This window comes from Nannobrachium achirus (assembly GCF_963921795.1).
Source record: "Nannobrachium achirus genome assembly, chromosome: 5".
In the NCBI taxonomy this organism is placed as follows: Eukaryota; Metazoa; Chordata; class Actinopteri; order Myctophiformes; family Myctophidae; genus Nannobrachium; species Nannobrachium achirus.
Window position 1 is genome coordinate 45,901,885 of NC_137814.1, and position 22,213 is coordinate 45,924,097.

At 41.3% G+C, this 22,213-nt stretch overlaps 3 protein-coding genes across 3 annotated transcripts; 2 read left to right on the forward strand and 1 right to left on the reverse strand.

Annotated features, from left to right (window-relative positions):
- Positions 1–4,450: 4,450 nt before the first annotated feature.
- cdcp2 (CUB domain containing protein 2) lies at positions 4,451–9,140 on the forward strand (the record flags this gene model as incomplete). The annotated part of the gene is made up of 6 exons (XM_080726135.1): positions 4,451–4,517; positions 4,889–5,236; positions 5,679–6,020; positions 6,506–6,859; positions 7,651–7,829; positions 8,835–9,140. The coding sequence occupies 6 exons, from the start codon at positions 4,451–4,453 to the stop codon at positions 9,138–9,140; spliced, it is 1,596 nt and encodes a 531-aa protein (XP_080582261.1).
- A 193-nt stretch (positions 9,141–9,333) lies between these two features.
- tceanc2 (transcription elongation factor A (SII) N-terminal and central domain containing 2) lies at positions 9,334–14,811 on the reverse strand. The gene is made up of 4 exons (XM_080726070.1): positions 14,690–14,811; positions 14,301–14,442; positions 11,134–11,327; positions 9,334–9,744 (listed from the first exon to the last, which is right to left on the reverse strand). The coding sequence occupies exons 1-4, from the start codon at positions 14,789–14,791 to the stop codon at positions 9,556–9,558; spliced, it is 627 nt and encodes a 208-aa protein (XP_080582196.1). The 5' UTR covers positions 14,792–14,811; the 3' UTR covers positions 9,334–9,555.
- Positions 14,812–15,443: 632 nt separating this feature from the next.
- tmem59 (transmembrane protein 59) lies at positions 15,444–22,064 on the forward strand. Its single transcript, XM_080725381.1, has 8 exons — positions 15,444–15,660; positions 15,904–16,009; positions 16,349–16,443; positions 16,542–16,694; positions 18,817–18,889; positions 19,084–19,210; positions 19,511–19,628; positions 21,316–22,064. Exons 1-8 carry the CDS (start codon positions 15,505–15,507, stop codon positions 21,466–21,468), a joined length of 981 nt encoding a protein of 326 aa, XP_080581507.1. The 5' UTR covers positions 15,444–15,504; the 3' UTR covers positions 21,469–22,064.
- Positions 22,065–22,213: the final 149 nt, after the last annotated feature.

Sequence of the window (22,213 nt, forward strand, 5' to 3'; positions counted from 1 at the left end):
CCCAGAGCAAATGTCATATAGCCTACCTACCTCTGAACCGATTACCGCCAAACTTTGTATGCACGCTGCCAGTAGGCCACAGTCATACTGACCACTTATTAATACTTTTTTGAAATATTTAACCATTTCATTAAGGAAGTTACTGTGGATGTGATAGCAATGAAACCTTTAGCGGGGCAGATGAATGCATTTTTGCACTAAAATACTTCACAAGTGGAAAGAAACCTAAAACTTTTCACAAGTACTCCTTAGGGGTTGTTCCTATGATAAAACACGTTAGACACTGAAAAATCAAAATGGCTGCCATGTTTCCAAGATGGCTGCCTCTGAACAGTACGCCAGCCAGTTAATGTCCGATTTTCATAATATTAGAGTTGTTTTGTAGGTTTTAAAACATCCTGAGTTCATTTATTACACTTTTAAAGCAGCCAGAATAACGTTTCTGACTGTTGGTTGGGGTCTTTCCTCACCTGGGACCCCCCAAACAGACCCCTGAGCCTATCTCAGTAATCGTTTTGCTCCTGCTCCAGAGCAATGTTAAATTAGATCATAACTGAAGCATTAAATTTGTTGTAACTGGGCAAAAATGAGTAGTAGCAAATACCCAGGGGTCTTCCACAGGGGGTCCGGTACCCCTAGGGGGTCCTCAGAGTTACTACAGGGGGCCTGCCGAATCTTGATGGGGACGTTTTTTTTGTGGTTTATATTAGTATTCTCAGTATTATTTATACATTTTTGTGTTAGACAGACAGGTTCACACTCACAGGTTTTACTGCAGGGATTGCAAGAATTAAGGTATTGCAACTTCTCAATTTATTGCACTGCACTGCACACTGACAACACAACACACACACACACACACACACACACACACACACACACACACACACACACACACACACACACACACACACACACACACACACACACACACACACACACACGCACACACACACTTCTTTAACCCTGCAAGGCCCAGCGTTGCTTTTTGGCAAAAAAATTTAATCATTAAAAACAAAAATGACCATTAAATCCTATTGTTTAGTATTACAATGCCATTGGCAACGATATTTGAATATAAATACCCCCCACAGGGGCTGACATTCACACCTCCCAGAGAAGTTGAAATTCCAGCGTCTGGACAAACAACATCTCACTTTTTAACTGAAGCTATTCCTCACTAAAACATAAGTAAAATACCTGTAATATATTTTTTTGTGATCATTAGAATGTCTAGATTAGAACATGTACATATGTTATTATTGTGAAAAATATCCCCAAAATGCAAATTAGAGCATGATTTATGATTTATGGCTATAAAACCTTACAAAAAATTATTAATTTGTTAACATTACATTTTCCTGTGATTAGGACTCCTACAACAGCATCTGATTTTTTTAATTTTTTTTGGCCAGTAGAAATTAATTTGGGTCTTGCAGGGTTAAGAGCTCACGGTCAATTGTACCCAAAGAAATTCACTACTATACATGTCCTCCCTAATAGTGTTTACAGTTTCCACTATAGCATTTGCAGGGAGGAGTGCAAGGCAGGTTATAGTTTGAGCAGCTGCACCGTCCCTTGTAACCTGCTTTTCAGCCACATTTGATGAGCTCAAGTACTGCCTTTGGAGCAGGGAGGGCAAGAAACCTGACTGGAACAAACCCTCCACTCTCTGAAGTCAATTGATGGAAGCTCAGGGCAATTTGTCAGGTATGACAAAGTAGGCATCATAATACAATACCTTCATCAAGGGACATGATTTTGAGGAAGTGCAAACACATGAAGAGGCTGATACCCCGATTCCTTATCAAGTCCTTGCTATCCGGTACAAAAAAAGGAAATTGAAATATTCGAGTGAGTTCAAGTTATTGGATGTTAAAAATGTCAAGGGTTCCTTTGCGTACATAGTTTTTCAGGTGCTGACTGGGAAAGAACATTTGTTGGAATCACCAAAAAGACATGGGTCAATGCCTACTTGATGATGATGATGACCAAGCCATTAACCGCTTCAAGGACCTTGGCAAGGTCATTGGCCATTCCTCCTGAGCTTATAAATGGTGAGCTTCCATCAACATTGCAGTCGGAACATTTTGCATACCATGTTTACAGTTCAAAAGGTCCAACAACCCTGGGATTACTCAGATGGGAACTATTTCTGTCAAAGAACTTGGAGGGTGAGATGCTACCTCCAACTCGTGCTGCACTGCTACCACATTACCTCTGCGCAACTCCGTCACAATGCAGGATAAATCATACCTGACAAATTGCCCTGTGCTTCCACCAATCGAAGAAAATAGATGGAATTCAGAGAGTGGAGGCTATGTTCCAGTCAGGTTTCTTGCTCTCCCTGCTCCAAAGGCAGTACTTGAGCTCATCAAATGTGTCTGCAAAGCAGGTTGTAAGGGACGGTGCAGCTGCTCAAATAACCTGCCTTTCACTCTATGCTATGGTGGAGACTGTGTCTACACTATTAGGTTGGACATTGAAGATGATGATGATGAAGACGAATATATCCTGTCTGAAATTACTGTATTGTAGTGAATCTCTTTGGGTGTAATTGACCATGAGCTCTATAAGAGGATAAGGTGAGGGTTTTGGGGTGACAATAACAAAGGTGTGTGTGTGTGTGTGTGTGTGTGTGTGTGTGTGTGTGTGTGTGTGTGTGTGTGTGTGTGTGTGTGTGTGTGTGTGTGTGTGTGTGTGTTGTCAGTGTGAGTGCAGTGCAATAAATGGAAATGTTGTTCTGCGCCCAAAGTGAAAAGTTGCAATACCTTCATTATTGCAATCCCTGCAGTAACAGCTGTCAACCATAACTGTTTAACACAAAAACATTATAAATAATACTGAGAATACTAATAAACCATCAAAGTACAATACATAAAACCAGGATACATAAAAACATTCGAAGTTTCAAATGTAAAAAAAAAGAAAGAAAAAGAAAAGATCTCATCGAGATTTGGCAGGCCCCCTGTAGTAGCTCTGAGGACCTCCCCAGGGGTCCCGGACCCCCCGTGGAAGACCTCTGTTATTTGCTACTAGTAATTTTTTTTTATTTCAGAGCATATTTCAGATCTAATTTAACATTGTTCTGGAGCAGGAGCAGAGCGATTACTGAAATAGGCTCAGGGGTCTGTCTGGGGAGTCCCAGGTGAGGAAAGACCCCAACCAACAGTCAGAAACGTTAGTCTGGCTGCTTTAAAAGTGTAATAAATGAACTCAGGATGTTTTAAAACCTACAAAACTACTCTAATATTATGAAAATTCTATATAAACTGGCTGGCGTACTGTAAAACATATCCGAAAAGGCGGCCATCTTTAACACTGGCGGCCATTTTCAAAAATTAAGTGTCTAATGTGATTTTTCTAAAGAATGACCCCAGAGGTACACTCTGTCAAATTTTGGTGCTTCTTTCCAGAACTGAAGTATTGTTCTCCTTAACTGCCCCGCTACTTGCAAAATGTTGAGTCATAAGTCATAGACAACGGATGATCACATGTGATCCATTTGAGCCAAGTCTGAGATCCACACTAGAGCCACATCATTTCCTAGTTAGTGTGGTTGCTATATACTGTAGGCATTCTAGGCAGCACTCCATTGTTCTTGGTCTGGGGATTTTGTGCCAACAAAGTGAACCTGCTTTTTGTAAACTTATGCACAAACATAAAAGTGAAGCAAGCTTTTGGTCTTGTGCTTCACACACTGTTGTCACTGTCGTCATGTTTTCCCATTCCCTGAAGAAGACCTTGCCAGGTCGAAATGTTGGTGTCTAATAAATTCTGCATCGTGGCTACGAGTGTGTGACCTTCTTCTTTACCTTCACTGTTGTAATGCTTCACATGACATCACAATATATAAATAAGACAGAATTCAGTTCCCAGTGGATGCCTGGCGACTCGCGTCAGTGCAACCAGAATTGCACCTTTCTAGTTTTCCCCCACTTTTGCACATGCAGTAAGTTGCTTCTCAGAAAAATCACCTCTTCTGCTGCAGTACACAGTTCAATCAATGTATGACATCAATAGTATTGGGCCCTTCTCTAACCCTAACACACACATCCTGATCCTGCTAATGATTCCATTTATACAAGTGACAAATGTGACTATCCTCCTCTCTATCTCTCTCTTTATGAGGCCCACAGGCAGCCGGTGTCCAGTGTGAGTGACAATCATAAAAAATGTATACCATCTCTGCAAACAGTGTCCTGACAAGCCACTCAGGCACATTCGATAGCGGTCATTAAAATTTAGCGAAGGAGGCGAAGGGTGGCCCGACTATCAGGTTTCCCATTCAGGCTGTGGATGAATTTTTCAACGTCCCATTACATCTACTCTACTGGCACCTTTTGCTGACGTCTCAAGGCTGTGAGCTCTGACATCGCTGTTCCCTTTCTCTTTCTTTCTGTTTCTATTGTATGTGAGGCGTGACAAAAGCCGATTCAACAATAACATCATGAGTCTCAGGGTGGCTATATTGATTCATTTACTTTTGGTCGTTCACAAGGCTGACTCTAAAAAAGGTGAGTTGCTATTTGTTATCTTGATGGTAGCCTGCACTTGATGGGAGTACTTCATCTTATAGGCACTGTATACACTGTGTAAGTTGGACCTCCATTGTTCAATGTCAGTTTTTATTGCACCATCAAAGGTTGTATCAAGTTGTTAGGAAATGGGAAATATACAGTAAGAAAATAAGCAAGCAGGAAAGAGGAAACCATAAATTACTGTATGAAGGCCATGTGCATTACGATCGCTCAGGTAATACTCTCTTGACAAACGGTTAGTCATGGGAATGTGAACCAAACAAATGCATACATAGCACGCTGTATGCATCTTCTTGAACTCTTTTTACAAACTGACAGATTTGTATTTCTTTTTTAATAACTTTCAGGTGTCAAATGCGGTGGAATTCTATCGTCTTCATCTGGCAATATATCTAGCCCCAACTTCCCAGACTTGTACCCCTACAATATTGAGTGTGTCTGGCTGATTGTAGTGGCTGAGGGGTCCTCAATTCTGCTTACGTTCCACCACTTTGAGCTGGAATACCACGCCAACTGTGCTTATGACTACATCAAGATCTACAATGGCATATCTGAGGACGAGGGGAACCACCTGGGGACATTTTGCGGTGACATCTCCCCACCCCAGTTCACCTCCTCCTGGAATGTCATGTCCATCATCTTCCGCTCAGACCGCCATGTGGCCCATAGGGGATTCGTTGTAGGCTACAGGAAAGGTGATCTCGTATATTCTAATTGCTTGGCAAGTAGTATCATCCAAACCTTTAATTCTCAACTGAGATGAACATAAACTTTTAGTGAAAGTTTAACATCTATTATACATGTATATACATTTTGTAATCTTCAAGGTAATAATTTGGATGCATATCTTGGTCAGAAAATGAAAACCCTGAGTTGGAAACTAAATGGAAATACCCAATATAAGTCTGTGCAATTCAGATAAAGTGAAAAGATATCCTTGAAATTACATTTAGTTTTTACTGTGATATGGAACAATATATAACGCATCAGATTTTACAAGCCACTGCACACTTCCATTATTTCCCCATTACTCCCCCACTCGAAGTTTGTTGTATTGTTTCAGAAGAAAGTTTTCAGTCGTGCTCTGTAATATTATTTGTTTTCACATTGAACTGATAAATTCCACCCCCTCTCTAGATATGTGCGGTGGAGTGCTAACTGGCCTGTCAGGTGTTATCTCCAGCCCGGGTTACCCTCAGGAATACAGCAACAACGCTGACTGCTCTTGGACCATCCACGTCTCCAACACCACTGTGGTCAGCCTGGTCTTCCTGGACTTCAAGCTGGAAAACAACGAGGGCTGCAACTTTGACTTTGTAGCCCTATTTGATGGCCCCACCATCACCCACCGCCACCTGGGCAACTACTGTGGGGGGGATACACCCCCCACCACTGTCACCACTTCCAATCAGCTTCTGGTCGTCTTCAAGTCTGACTTCAACATCGGAGGACGGGGATTCAAGGCATATTACTACTCAGGCAAGGCAGTTTTCCCCCCTCTCGGTTTGAAATAAAAAGGCATGGTGTAATTGATAGATAGAAAGCAAAATAATAATCTGTAAAGCACATATCAAAACAAAGAGACAGTGCTTTACATAAAACTGAAGACATAATCAAATAAAACGTCTGAATAAAAACAAGTGTGCAAAATGTGCCGTGTCAAATAAGAAACATTACGAAGATCAAACAATGCCTTTTTACCAACAATGCAATAAAAAGGCATTTTACAAAGTATTAAGAAGAGATTAATAAAACTAAACAGCAGCCTTTTCTCACACACCCCACCACACACACACACACACACACACACACACACACACACACACACACACACACACACACACACACACACACACACACACACACACACACACACACACACACACACACACACACACACACACACACACTGCATATACAAATGTGATGAACTTCAAAAAACAGTATTACATGTACTTTTGCAGGAGAATGCCAGCAGGTCCTTTCATCATTAAGCGACGACCTCAGTAGCCCTCACTACCCCAATATATATCCAAACAACATAAACTGCCACTGGACCATTAATCTAACAGCTGGATACCGGATCAAACTGTTCTTCACATTCATGGAGTTGGAGGATCGTAACAGCCTAACGGACGAGTGTGACTATGACTCCGTCACGGTTTACAATGGAGACAGTCAGACAGACGCCCTAGTGGGGCGCTGGTGTGGCAGGGAACTCCCTCCCACCATCATCTCCAAGAGCAACAAACTACTGGTTGTCCTCAGCACAGACAGAAATGAGGCTCACAAGGGCTTCAGTGGCTCATATGTTGGAGGTGAGTGTAGGCCCACCACGTCAACATTCATAGGTTACCTACCGCAACCATATTATACACTCACAAAGACAATAATATTCACTGGGTATAGAATGTGTGGAATTTGGCTCAGATATTACTAGGATTAAAAGGGACATTCAAATGGCAAACCAATATCTTTGCCTCAGAAAATAGCACTTTTACAGTCTATGAAATAGCAATTTCATCTACAAGGTGAGAGCTAGGCAGCAAGGCTTCCTTTGAAATCCAATTCGAATACTAATCTATTCCATTTCCATGGAAATTCCAAAGCATACTACTAATAATGTATTTGTCATGAATACTAGTGAGATGATTCAATATAGATGAATACATAAATCATTCTTTGGCTGGTTTAATGTTTGCAAGCATTGGAGAGCATATCTCAGTGTCTCACCGTACATTGATACTTTATTAGACAGGCAAACGTCTATAATAACCCATACAAATGGATCCATGACCAAAAGAATGGTTGACACATACAGTATTGTTTGGAAAACACTGTAACCTTATAGAATGCTGCACAATGAACATACAAGATATGACAGAACACTTCAAAGGCTTCTGTTCTGTTAGCAACCTATTGAGCACAGCAAAAGACCAGTATTACGTTGTAGTATTGATTGATTGCAAAAAGATAACTCAAAAGCCCTCAAGGCTCGTTTCCAACGTGGTCCTATCATGTATGTATTCAATTCATCAAGCAGCAGTACTTTTCTGTCAAACGGACTTTTTGAACCATCTAATCTCACCATGTGTCATTTTTCTGTAAGTGGTGCCGGTGAACATAAGCTGCACAAGAAGTGAATTTTCAATCCTGATACCCCAGCAGTCCTTACCCCAGCTTGACCGTGAGAGCATTTACCTGGGGGATCCATCTTGTGCAGCCCAGATGACAGCCACATCATACAAGATACTGGCCCGTTTTGACCACTGTGGTACTGCTGGCCAGGTGACTACCTGCTTATATTACATACATATACATGATAATCCTGATCATTTTGTTTAATATTGCAATCATGATTACGATTATTAATCACAATTGTTGTCTCCGGCAGGCCGAAGGCATGGTGGGGAGACTATGTTTTAGCCAGCTAATCTCCGGCACGCGTTGGCCCGGTTGCTGCCAAACTCTGTATACACACTCCCTGGATGCCAATTCAGAGCCTCTGCCCCACGTGTTTCACGTTTTTATAGCGCCACCAGGAGGTCGACTTTTATAAAACACTTTCTTTGATGTTACTCCTTCAGATTTTATCCAGAAATCAAGAAAATCTGTACACAGTATCTCTATAGTGATATTTCACGGTCTATACTAATTGGCTAACATTGGATACCAAAGTTTGCAGGATTGGTCCGTTTTTAACAAATCCGTTTGAACAAATCATGCATGCAGCGTCTGATTGCCGTGAAAGGCCCAATAACACATGGCACCCTTTTTACATTGGCCTATTATAGAGCCACCAGGAAGTCACAATAACCTAACTGACCTGGCTGTGACCTGTGCTCGGAAGAGCACTGCTTCTAGTTTGTGATTATTTTTGTGTGGAAATATGTCTGTGGTGCCCTTTGGACAAATGCTATGTAATGTCAGTGATTATATAGTGCCTTGGTTAGCCTAAAGGATGGGTACATGGGTTGTACTGTACAACCCATGTACCCATGTACCCACCAAATCATTGTACAACTTGTACAATGATTTGGTTATTACAGTAACTCGGGTACTGATGAATTTCACATTGTAAAACGTAGAATCACGTTTTCAGCTATCTTCTATTAATTGTTCAACAGAAATCAACACTAGTATTAATGCCCTTAATTCTTTGTACATGTATCAAGTACCATTTTGATTTCATGGCTTTTTTTATAAATTATGTGCAATATAATATATACAGTATTATATATTTATTACACTTCTTATATACTTCTGCTTGTATCAACTTCCGATCCACTACAGAAACGCCGGAACATCACCGTTCTGGTAAACATACTCTACATCGACTTATCTGATGGAAAAAAGCAGAACGTGCAAGAGTATGAGGTGCTGTGCGATGCCCAGAGGAAAATCGCGACAGTGGCCATCATCTCAACAGAGGAGCGTCAGAGGCAAGCAGAGAGAGCTCGCCAACAAGAGATGGCGAAGGGAACGGGGCCAGCTGAAGAGGCCGAGCCTCCTGACCCCAGTGACATCGTCTTCATCGCCATTTGCGTACTGGCTGTCATTCTTATGGTGATAGCCATTATATGGCTGGTGCTTCTTTAGAAATACAACTCAACTCAAAGTCAGAAATGAAATGAGCGAGGGGACAGAGACTTTTAGAAAAATCTGACGTACTGTATCTATATTTTTGCAACAAATAATCAAATCAAATCATATAAAACAGTGGAACAGTATAAAACTCTGATCTAAATGTAGAATAACATGATCGACGTTAAATTGCTTTATGCAATGATTCACAAACAACAATACAATAAATCAGTCTAATTATGTGCCACAAATAAATAAAATAAAAACGCTTTTTACAAAACGTATTTAGAGGAAGAAATCATCTTAAAAAATGGGGGGCAAGGAAGAAAAAAACAGCAGCCGTAATACATCCATAATGGCATCTTGATAATTACACATCAGCAGAGTTCTTTGCAAAAGCAGTCTTCCATGTCCAGTCCAACACAGCTGGTTATTTCTTATAATCAGAAACCAACTTATTAACCGAGACCGTGCCGTCTTTAACTTGTGTTCTAATCTCAGGCTTGTGTTTGAAGGCAAAGACCAGTGCCCTCACAGTCCGTCTGTATGAACTGCTGACCAACCGCGAGCTCTGGTGTAAAACTTCTCGTTCAATGTTGTCAACTAGACCACAATCCACCTGTAGATCAGATAAGCAATAATCAGTCATTACTCAGGGTTTGTGGTTATTGACCAACACAGTAGCTGCTATACATTCATTCATCCTATATTGAAATTGCCTTGTTGGTAGAAGGTGAGTGGACATTGGGTCGACGGATGTCACAAACGCATGCCCATGTATGGGGATGTTCACGCCACTTTTGTGAATACAATGGGTATATTGACAATGGGTACTAGGGCTATTGCATAACTGGGTGGGAATGCATTCCCAACTTGCATCGTTCCTGACTTGTGTGGTCCCTGAGTAGGCCAGTGATAGCCTAGCACAGCTAAACTCTATCTATCCATTGCTAACACAAGGGAGATGTATATATCCATGCAGTTTGTCGTGTGATATGTTTGGCTAAGCCAGGCTAGGCCAGTGACCACCAGTCTACAGTAATTGCCTAAAGTTTCCAAATTGAGCACTACTTGGTAAACTTTCCTAATGCAATGCTGATTACTCAACCATCCAATTTATAACTGCAACAGTACTGGCATGCCATGCTATCTGAATGCATGTAAATATTGTAGAGATAAATGTATTCTAATCTATGTAGTATAATGTTTTTGTGCTGTTCCCCAGCACTGAATTTGTCCCCTGTGCACAAATACTTTGATTGTCCTGAAATAGGATTACCTGAGCAAATTACTGCATATTTATCATATTTATTTAATAAACTCAATCTGATTATGTAAAAAGAGGCTGTAAGTGACTGGTTTAAAAATGACTACAGCAAGAACAACCCAGTTTCATTAAAATCCCTTGCACTGCAGGAGGGTAAATCCTTGTTACATTATCTTATGTGATGTTATGATTCTAATTTTTCATTGTCTCAATTCATTTTAAGGAATGCACACATGCACTATCATGACTGAATGAACATCATATGATTACTGCACAAGGACAACCTTCTCTGTCAGAAGGCTGAAATGATTTCTGCACTGCACAAATGAAAACTTCCTTTGGGGATCACATATACTGTATATATATATATGGGGCACAATTGGTGTGGGATAAATTAATCACACCTGACAATTGTGTGCCCCATATGTGTGTTCTCCTGGAGTGCAGCAATCATTTCGGGGCGGGCCTGTCACAGATAGAGAATGTCGTTTGTGTGCAGCTTGTGGGAAGATTTTGATATTTTAATATACAATAAAATACACGTTTTCTGTCAGAACTTTTGAGTGGATATGAAAATAGAGGACATAATATCTGACTCCAAGTTGCAGGAATTAATGGGTGAGTACACACACGCAGGGAAGATCAGGCTGCTACCCGGGCGGTCATGGGAGCGATCGATGGACAAAAAGTAGTAAATGACTACATTGGTATTTTACCATTCGAGTGCCCGACAATTCTTACCTTTACTTCCAGAGCATCAGCCATTAGTCTTCTCGCATTGTTTCTGAGTCCTTCGGATTGTTTGTCAGAGCGGACTTCAATAGATGGCTTGTTGGAATTTTCTTCAATAAAGGTTTTCCACTGAGTATAAACTTGTGCTGCCAATGCGCTCACATCAGGGTCACCATGCTTTCGCATTTTGTTGACAGTGTGACCTTTGAACAGACATAATAATGTGCATTATAGGCCAATGTATGTACCGGTAGTATGTATAACTTAATATGGTGATTTGCATGCATAGAAGGCGCTAATTTGGTTGTTATTCCCTTAAGGCTAAGGCACATGAGGGCAAGGTAATTGTCATAGCATGCAGTGTAAACATACCCAGACCTTTTAAGTAATTCTCTCGGGCAGAGTAGAGTGGGTTTCTAAACTATAAAAGAGGATTGTGTGTTGTGTATTGGATGACATTGTTTAATATTGCATTCATGATTATTATTCATAATTATTTATAACTGTGATTTATTTTGTTGAATAATTGTCTTTGTTGCTCATTGTGCTTATCAGAGACATACTGTACATATATTTTGGTCAAATGGTCTTTAATGGCCTCTATGCTGTACCTCTGTGAGCATGCATGTACAGTATGTTGATATGGGTTGTACAATGTTCAGGTTATTCTATTATCATGAGGACAAGGTTAAACACCTTTCCTAACTAAAACGTTTGAATTAAAGGTAGGGTGAGTGATATTTTTTTGTTAAAAAGGTTAAAGCTCAAAATTCAGAAAATAATCATTGCTACAGTATAGTGTTTGTTCAATAATAATGGTCTCCCCAACTCTTCAGTAAACAGAATATACATTTTCAGGTGAGTTGCCGATTCCAGCCAATCAGGAGTGTACCCATTTATCGGCCTAGATTTTAGAGTGTTCCAGTATCTCATTTCTTTGTGTCATTACTTCCATTTCACTTGTTTATACTGCATCCTGTATGTGTATGTGTATGAGTTGATTGATTTATTGAATACTTTATTAACAGTTTGCAAATAATACAGTGGTACGATTATACTAGTAAGACGCCTCAGGGCGACCTCGCCCTAAAGAGCGAGGTCGCGCCAATTCTTGGCCATCTGGCCAGTGATGTATATCGGACCAGTTACCCAAATATGGAGATCCATGTACTGTATATAGTACATCCTTTTTATGCCCATACATGGAGATCCCTGTCTGAACCAGCCGCACAGATACGGGCTGTCTTCCTCCATATATATGGGCATTCCCATATGAAGTCCTGTTAGATATGGGCTTAATATTGATGACATCAGGGATCTCCATATATGGGTATAAAATGGATTCTGTTAGAGTGGTTCCCATGACATCACAACACACAATATATTTTATGACCATACATGGAGATCCCTATCTGAACCAGCCACACAGATATGGGCCATGTCTTGGCCATCTGGCCAGTGATATATATCGATGACAGATCAGGGATCTTCATATATGGGCATATCACCTGTGATGTCACAGTGATGTGTCAAGGGAACCAACCCATAGACTGTAAAAATGAGTACACACACGGAGACAAGCTGTGACATTTCTCATGGTAAACTGCGACCTTCGGTCGTAATAATTATGCCAAAAGGATAACTCAAAAAGCCCTAAGGGCTTGTTTCCATTATGGTCATCTGTATTGAATACTTTTAAAGACATCAAATAATATACAAGACATCTTCAACATTAGTAGCAACAAACGTATATGTACAGTAATAACAGAGGAGGGACGGTGGGGTGTCATTTCTGGTATTACGCTTACAAGTTGAGGTTTTGAAAGAGGGTGAGGACAAGGAGTCAAACTGTTTTGATGTTGGTAGGTGTACACTGTATATCTAGGTGTGCCCAGGGATATTTTGGCTATGAAAGGTGTGCCCTGGCAAAGCAGCTAGAGTACCATGAGGTGCAGGTGACTATGTTTTGGTGTGAGCATTCTGGTATTCAGTCAACATGACACAGGATGAGTGCTCCAGCTAGTGTCCTCAGTGTATTCCTACTGACCAACGAGGAGATCTTGCTTAAAAAATGTTGATGTTCTTTGGTTGACGTTCCACTGCTATTACTTTTGTTGCAATATTTTTTCCAGGTTAAAATGGCAGGTTAATTCTGGACCCCAAAATAATGGATTGAGTTTTGCCCAGGTGTAATGATAGTTACGGTAAGCTAAGGGCTTTTTCTACCTGCAATTTGTCCTTGCCCGAGAGACCAGGAGTGCAGAGTCATCCGCGAACAAAAACAAATTGCAGTCACACATGCTGATGTCATGTAGTTAACGTATTAACGTATATTAGTATATATAGGAACAGTAAGGGCCTAGTTTGCTGAGGAATGCCACCCACAGCTCACTGGAAGGTGGGAGGACTAGCTTCCATTCACCTCCACTACATGTTCTATGCACTCCAGATAGGATTTCATCCAGTTCAGTGAACTGGATGAGTTGAAACCGATTGCCTTCAACTTATCAATCAGTATAGAGTGATTTACGGTGTCAAATGCCTTTTGGAGGTCCAGCATGACGCCGCAGCAGATTTTTTTCCCCCGAGTCCACCACACGTTTGATGTAGTCGGTCAAATAGAGTAGGCAGGAGTCAGTAGAATGAGATGTTCAGAAGCCAGATTGGAATTCATAAATAATTACTTGCGCCAGCAGAGGGCACAAGTACTGCGATCGGTGGGTAATAACTGGGTATATATCGCCAGTGATGATGCCAGTGGTGAGCGCACCTTATGGCGCACTCTGCTGGCAAGTGCAATTTGGCGCACTCTGCTGGCAAGTGCAATTTGGCACCTCGACAGAGTGCAGTTCTAGTTGTATTTTATCAGCAAGATACTTTTTGACCTGTTCATACTGTTCATATAGGCCTACCTCTCTGATAACCTTCAAGAGAACGTTGTAGAATTTGTATCTGAAAAATGAATTTAAAGGTAATAAGTGGAGGCCCTGTTACTGACCAAACTATTTACAGCAGTTTTAACTCAACCCTAGCTAGTGTCACCATCCAAAAGCAAGTGATGTGTGTATCTGTTGGAAGTGTAGGCTATACATTCCTGCTTTGCAAGCAGCAGGAAGATGAATTGCAGCCAGGGATATGAATTGCAGGATAGAACCCCTCTCAGAAATTCAGAATACCTATTTTGGTGGACTTCAGGACCTCCCTGGATGGTATCTTTTTGTTCAGTTCTGTCAGGGCATCCAGGAGGTTGTCCTTGTTCTGATCAGACAACTCCAGCATGGACTTGTAGCGCAGGATATCCTCAACCACAACCACTCTCTGAAAAGGACACACACATGAATGAGGATTATTGTCCAGTCCAGATGTTTCCACCAGACCATCCTTTCATTATCTGATTATGTTCACATACAGTCCCAGTCAGTCACTGTAAACTCTGGCAGTGTACAAATGGAACCAAATGAACCATGTTGTACACTGGCAGAGTTACAGACTTGTATGGGTCAATTTAGAACCCACAGCGTCCCTTGAATCCACTTTGAGAACCACTGCTCTCTCAGCTGCTCACCTTTAATGACTCGATTGTAGTCTGCCGATACCTCTTTCTTCCCATACTCTTGACATCATTGGAGGTTTCACCTTTGGGCAGCCGCACTACGAATTTATCCATTTCCACGAAACACTAAGATATCTGCTTCTTAATAAACTAGAGACTGATGAAACGTTTGTTTTTCGTGGCCAGTGGCTTCTCGGCTAGCTAGTAAACATAGCAACTTGTGCTCAGAACACAGCCCCCTCACGCGAGAGCTACGCTCTGTCTCTGCAGGCGACCTTTCGTTTGCCAACGGGTCTGAGCAGCGTGTATCTATTCTGCATCTAGCTTAAGGAAAGACCCAAATTCAGAGTTAACATTTTTAAAGCAAATATTTGCTTCTAGGGGTCCCTGGAACAAAACATTTTGAGATGGGGTTCCGCGGCCAAATACACATAATTTCGGGGGTCCCTGACATGACAAAGTGTGAGAATAATCTTCTAAATCCAAACAGTTTTCTGAAAAGAAAAAAGTGATTCTAAAACGTTGTCATGTCAATGATGTGTATTTGGCCGCGGACCCCGTTCTCAAAATATTTAGTTCCAGGGCAGGGAGCCCCAGAAGCAAAGATTTGAGCTAAAAATGTTCACTCTAAATTGGTTCTTGCCTCAAGCTAGGTGCAGAATAGATACAAGCTGCTCAGACCAGTTGGGAAACCCGCACACGCATCCTGCAGTGCTATTGGCTATTGTTTTACTTTGCAAAGTTCACGCGATATTTAGCACCTAGCACGACGGAGGAGGAAGGAAGAAAGAAGAAGTGTTGTTTGTTTAGATTTTTACGGGGACAAGATGGGGGTTTATTCGTCCTTTTATTCCGTGTTTGGACTCTTCGTCGTGCTCGCGTGCACACTGGCGTCTAGCGACGTCTTTGACAGCGTTTTAGGAAGCACGGCATCTTGTCACAAGACATGTCAAATGACATACAGTTTGCACACTTATCCCCGGGTGAGTAGTCACTGCGCTAGCCGTGTTAACATCTGCTAGCGTAGCCAGTGGGCCTTTCGTTTCAGTTCTGCTTTCAGATAACAATCATTGGTAACGTTACCATTAATACGATTTGACAAACAAGTGACAAAGCAAGTGTGTAGTAGAGAATACTGTCACTGTGCTACTATGCAGCCATTTCTGTCGGGTGTGTCAGTCAAAGCACTGAACTGGTGCTGTTGTTTTGTTTGTTTGTTTGTTTAGGAGGAGGAACTGTATGCCTGTCAGAGAGGATGTCGCCTGTTTTCTATATGCCAGTTTGTTGGTGACAGTGAAGACCTGAATCAGACCAAATCCGAGTGTGAATCAAGTACGTTGAGTGAGATATACGTGGGGGATTTTGATCACATATCACATCTATAACTCCCAAGATCTTTAAAGGGGGAATTTAATTGTTTTCGATTAACAAGTCTATTGCTTACTCAGTCCCACTAAATCCACACTACTTTTTTCAATGAGTTGACTAACAGTTGAGACTTAAGGCCCATTCCCACTGGGCCAGATAAAAAATATCTGGAGAAATATCTCCAGATATCTTTTATCTGGCCCAGTGGGAATGGGCCTTTATATGATTATGACATGTGTCTGTCCTCCATAATCCTGTCTTACCATCTGTTACCTCTCCTCTCCCAACTCTGAATGTGCACAGCCTGCCGTGAAGCCTACGCCCATTCAGATGAGCAATATGCATGTAACCTGGGCTGCCAGAGTCAGCTCCCAATTGCTGAGCAAAGACAAGAGCAGGTATGAACAGGACAGTGCTTCTAATCTAAAAGATTGTTGGTTTGTCTCGGTGTACAATGTGTCATCAAACCTACCTCACTTTTGCTTTTGTTTCACAGCTGGTGGCCATGATGCCCAGGATTCACATGCTACAACCACTGACACTGGTTAAAGGGTTTTTGGATGATGTAATGAGCCAGGCTCACAACTTAATCACCTCCTCCTGGACATTCTACCTTCAGGCCGATGATGGAAAGGTTGTCATTTTCCAGGTACCGTCATGAGTAATGTAATAGTCTGTCATAATTACCTGACAGTTAATTAGAGTTGTTCCGACCGATACTGATACCGGTACCAGGAAATGCCTTGGATACAGCATAAAATGCTGGGTCGGGTATCGTTGAGTACGGCAGTAAACAAGTCTATTTAACGATCCGATGTCATGATGATAGCTCATTTAGGTTACACAGGCAAACAACAACAGGTGCAGTGCTAGTTGGAAGTGTTTTTAGAGTTAGCAAAATGCCAGCGATTTGGTAATCTCTCAAGAAATGATTTTCTTTTTTTTACCGAATAGGTTCCCAGATTGGCAATTTAGAAATATTTTCACTGAAAAATGCCATCAATGCAAAGATGTTGTGTACCTACAGTGTGCATTGTGCAAGGTTCTTTTTCCCTAGGGTGACACTAGTGTTGCCATGCCATGATGCCAATGTCGATTTGTTTACAAAGTGTTTAACCGATGGGTACTTACAGTAGGCTCTAATGTAGCCTGACAGCACATTGTGGGTTGGAATCCCGTTCCCGACGATCTTTGCTGCATGTCTCCCCCATCTCTCTTATTTCCAGTCGATCTCCACAGACTATCAATAAAGGCAGAAAAGCCCAACAAATATCTAAAAAATCACACCCGTGTGAAGTGGAGCTGTGTGTGTGTGTGTGTGTGTGTGTGTGTGTGTGTGTGTGTGTGTGTGTGTGTGTGTGTATTGCAGTTGATGCTCAGGGCAGGCTAGACTCAACGGCACCTCTCTGGTCACCCAGGATCATGTGTACCGATTTTTGTGACATTTGACGAAAATATGTAGGAAAAGGAGCAAAAAGTGTGTTTTGGAGAAAATTCAAGATGGCGGAAAATCTATCCTGACGCAAATGGGCGTGGCCTATATGGGGAGATGCGTCTTGACCCAAGGAATCCAGGGAAAAAATAATTTTAATTTTTCGACCTACGGTTCAAGAGTTACGAGACAAGTAGGCCGTTATAGCGCCACCATGAGGCAGAGTGGAAATGCTTTTGGGGATTCGTTGAGTATGCCACCCCCGACCTGTGGTTGAAATTCAGTGTTGACTGGACCTTTTGTTTGTGATTTATGGCTATTGTTTGCAAAACGGGCCCCTCCCGCTAACTTTGGAAGCCCGTTACGAACGAACGGAATGGACTATCGCAATATCCCTTGAGTATGTTCATTGCATAGGTTCATAGATCATGTGTACCGGTTTTTAAGACATTTGAAGAAAATATGTAGGAAAAGGAACAAAAAGTGTGTTTTGGAGAAAATTCAAAATGGCGGAAAATCTATCCTGGCGCAAATGGGCGTGGCCTATATCGGGAGATGCGTCTTGACCCAGGGAATCCAGGGTAAAAATAAATTTAATTTTCCGACCTACGGTTCAACAGTTATAGGCCAAAACGTAAACTGGGCTGTTATAGCGCCACCATGAGGCCAAATGACACAATTATTTTTTATTTAATCCTTGAAATCATTATGAACCTCCTCTCCAAGTCTTGAAACTGTAGCCCCTATGGTTTGCGAGAGACAAATAATTGAATGTGAGTTTTTGCGATTCCCATTATAAGTCAATGGGAAAAATTAATTCACTAATAAATTAATATCAATTAAACTATTGAACCTTTCTCTTAGCAAGTTACTAGCCCACCATTCCCGAGTAAGCCGGTCGATTTGACATATGGCGCGAGTGTGTGGTGGCAAAACTGTGGGACTAGTAGCGTGCCGAAGTTTAGGAAGTTCAGGCTACATACAGACACACACACACACAGACAGACACACAGACAGACCCACACGGCCACGTATAGGGAGCCTGTGCTTCACACAGCTCCAAAAAAACAAAGGGTTTTAACCTGAGCGGGCCATATACAGCAATGATGGCAATCATACTGTATCTGTATCACAGCCATACAGAGTAGCATACACACAGATACTAAACATAATTTGTTTAGTAAACAAAATTTGAATGCACTGGCATAAGATCAGAGGTACTCTGTATCACCCCTACACAAGCAAGTTCAGGAAGGAAAAAATGGTTTCTACAGCTAATGTAACATGACAGTGAAATGTTCAATCAAATATATGTACAGTTTTGTTTTCTGACCAACAGACTGAACCACAGATCCAGTTTATTCCCCAGTTTGAGCCGGAGAAAGAAGCCAAAGAACAGCCACAGGAGACAGGTATGCCCCTCTCAAACTGTTCATAATATAGGACTAGACAATTACTTAAAAATATATTGAAATATATCCACATTCCACAACTAATAATCAACGTAATCTTGGCAATTAGTTGATATCTAATTGTCTTAGATATAAACTATGTGGAAAAAATTATTCAGGACTTATTGGAATCCTCTCATCCTCTCCTTTTTAAGTGCCCGGTTTGAGAAGCCCAATTTACAAAGACTACCAGCGCAGCTTTATCCAGGAGAGGGAGAGAGATACGTTTGCAGACCGCACCATCAACTACGATGACTACAACATCTTCAGCTGTCTCTCAAGGTAACACACCTCTTATTACACTTCTTATTATAAAACCATTGTCTAATTTGTATCTTATTCTAATCTTGTAACCAGTTAATGTTTTCAAAGGAATTAAGCGAACCCTTTCCTCATTGTAAGACATTTTGTACTTTTTATTTTATCGAGGGAATTTAGCTGAGCATGAATGCTCTTTTACAGCAGTGCCTTTTCCTTTACACTTGAGTGGTGTCCAGTACAATCACAGTCTTACGTTCAGTCACTGAGTTGGGCCATTAACTGTGATTTATGTTTAATCCATTACCCTGTTTCCTTTCTTAGGAACCCCTGGCTCCCAGGTTGGATTCTAACCACAACTCTGATTCTGTCTGTACTGGTGCTGATCTGGATCTGCTGCGCTACTGTGGCAACTGCTGTAGATCAATATGTACCCGCTGAGGTCAGTGTTTCTGCCTTTACTCCCTCCAGCTCTTATTTGGTTTCTTAGCGCATGAAAACTAAGGGCAGGCAGTATTTCTTAGATCTTTTATGCGAAAGCTGTGCGGAAGCTGTGTCTTAGCTCTACCATGATTAGTTGCTTGTAATATTGACCAACTTGGGACATAGCTTTCTTCTGCTACACTCTGTGTAAGTCACTCTGGATACAAGCATTGATACATTTAAAGAGTAGTCAGTATGCCTATAATTGCTGACTACCTTGCGGTCTTGTGTTTCTGATGCAATCGATTTCCAGATGAGTTATAATGCTGCTCTAATCTCTATTAACTCAGTCGGTGCCATATTTAAAGTGGGATGACCTCTTATATTGCCGGTTCGCCAACAAAGGGTTAAAAAAAATAGTGTGCACGCTGGTGCACACATTCGTGCACAGATCATGCACTATGCATGTGCATGCTTTTCACAGCTTTCAAACAAAAGAATCCGCTTGGAAATCCGTTCAGGCATTCAGGAGAAAGGAGCCCTTATGTTTTCTTCAAATGTAAACAAACATGGCTGCCATGTTTGAAAGATGGGGTTGGTATGGGGGTTAAACATGCAATTTCGCGATCATGCCTAGTACACTGTTGGAGGTCCAACATTTTTTTTTTCAAAAAAATTATTTTCATTTTTCTTTTTTTTTTTCTTTTAAAAGACGTTCAGAAGACGTCTGGCAGGGAGGTCCATAGTGAAAAAGACGTTTTAAAGACGTTTTTATTATAGAAACGTCTTTTTTGGCAGGGTATGAGTTAAAAGTGACATTGCATAAATCTGGAATCTGAGGTGCCACCCCATTACACACTTTGTGTGTTCTGAAATGCACTCTGAGAGCGGCGGTGCACACCCCAGGTGATCTCTGGACACTCTAAAATGTGTGCTGTGTACTGGGAGCTGTTAATACACACTAACCAAACTGAATGAAAAGCCGGAGTGTCCAAGCGTCAGAACATTTGTGACAACAATGATGGATGATGTAATTGCAAAATACAATGGTTGAGGCTTTGTTGGTAGCCTACGCTAGAGTTTGCAACATGCAACTGTGTAACCGGTTATAATGTTTATATATATGTTCATATCATCATATCGGTATCGGCAATATCAGCCTTATAAAAGAAAAGCCATCTATTAAATAACCTCAGTTTTAGTTTGACATGATAATCTTTTTAATTGGATAGGACAGTAGACTGACAGGAAATGGGGTGAGAGATGGGGAGTGACATGCGGCAAAGGTTGTCCGGATTGGAAATCGAACCGGCGACGCCGTCAGGCATCAATGCCTATGTGGTATGCGCCTGGACCGGTAGGCCAGCAGGCCCCAGCCGCTGGCCTAGCGGTCCAGGCGCATACCACATAGGCTCCTCTGATGCCTGACAGTGGCCTTTGCTGCGTGTCTGTCCCCATCTCATGATCTCTCCCTGTTTCCTGTCGGTCTACTGTCCTATCAATAAAGGCATACAAGCCAAAAAGAAATCTTAATTATTTTTTGACAACACTGAGTAGTGACCAATGCAGAGCACAACTGTTCATGTGGGGAAGAACCATTTCAACTTAGAATTGCCATATTCAACAGGTAGATTAGCTGTTTATTTGTTTTGTCTTTTGAAAAAGACTCCATACCAATGGTTGTGTTTTCCTTTGGGTGTTTTCAGAAGCTGAGCATCTATGGTGACATTGACTACATGAAGGATCAGAAGTTGACTCCATACCCAGCATCCTCTCTGGTGATCATCACTTCCTCAGGGCAGGAGGAAGAGGCTGGGCCCCTCCCTTCCAAAGTCAATCTGGACCAATCTAACATCTAGGAGCCGATACACATTTAAATTAGGGTAATTTCTTCCTAATATTAAAACGTTGCTCTTATCCCTTGGGCAAAAGACCCTTGTATCTTGCTGTCTAAATGGGAATAACTACTTTAAGCACATTTTCTATGACTGTTGTGTAATATCTTTCTTGCATTTGGAATTGAAGTGATGAGCAGGGTGTTTTTTCTGTATATTGGTATAATTGAGGCATTACACTAAAGTAATGGCGGTACAAGCCAAATAGTTTTTTGGGATTCTTTTTTGTTTTTTCCTACTGTTTTCATGTTTTCATTAGTACTCTGTTGATGTACTTATTTTATTGAATAATGCTTTGTTAAACTATTTGTGACTTGAAGTAAAGTGTTTGAGGAAAATCTTAAACCTAGGGTGAAACGGATTTGGTTTAGATTATGCTTTTAATTGCTGACTCCCTTTGCGATCTCGTGTTTCTGATGGAGTGGGTAGCCGGTTTCCGGATGAGTTATATAATGATGCCCTTAATCTGTATTAAAAGTGACAGTGCATAAGTATTTGTAACTTCACACACTTAACTATCTTTCTCAGAGTGAATACAAATAAAAGAGGGATAAAATCCATGTTGATACTGTTCCGCATTTTCTTTTCTTCAAACAAACTACAATACAGAAAACTAACAAATTCTTCTGCCGAAATTGCAATCGTAATCAGTCCAGTTGCCTCTTTGCAATACAATGTTCACACTATATTCCTTTATTTATGGGTGTTA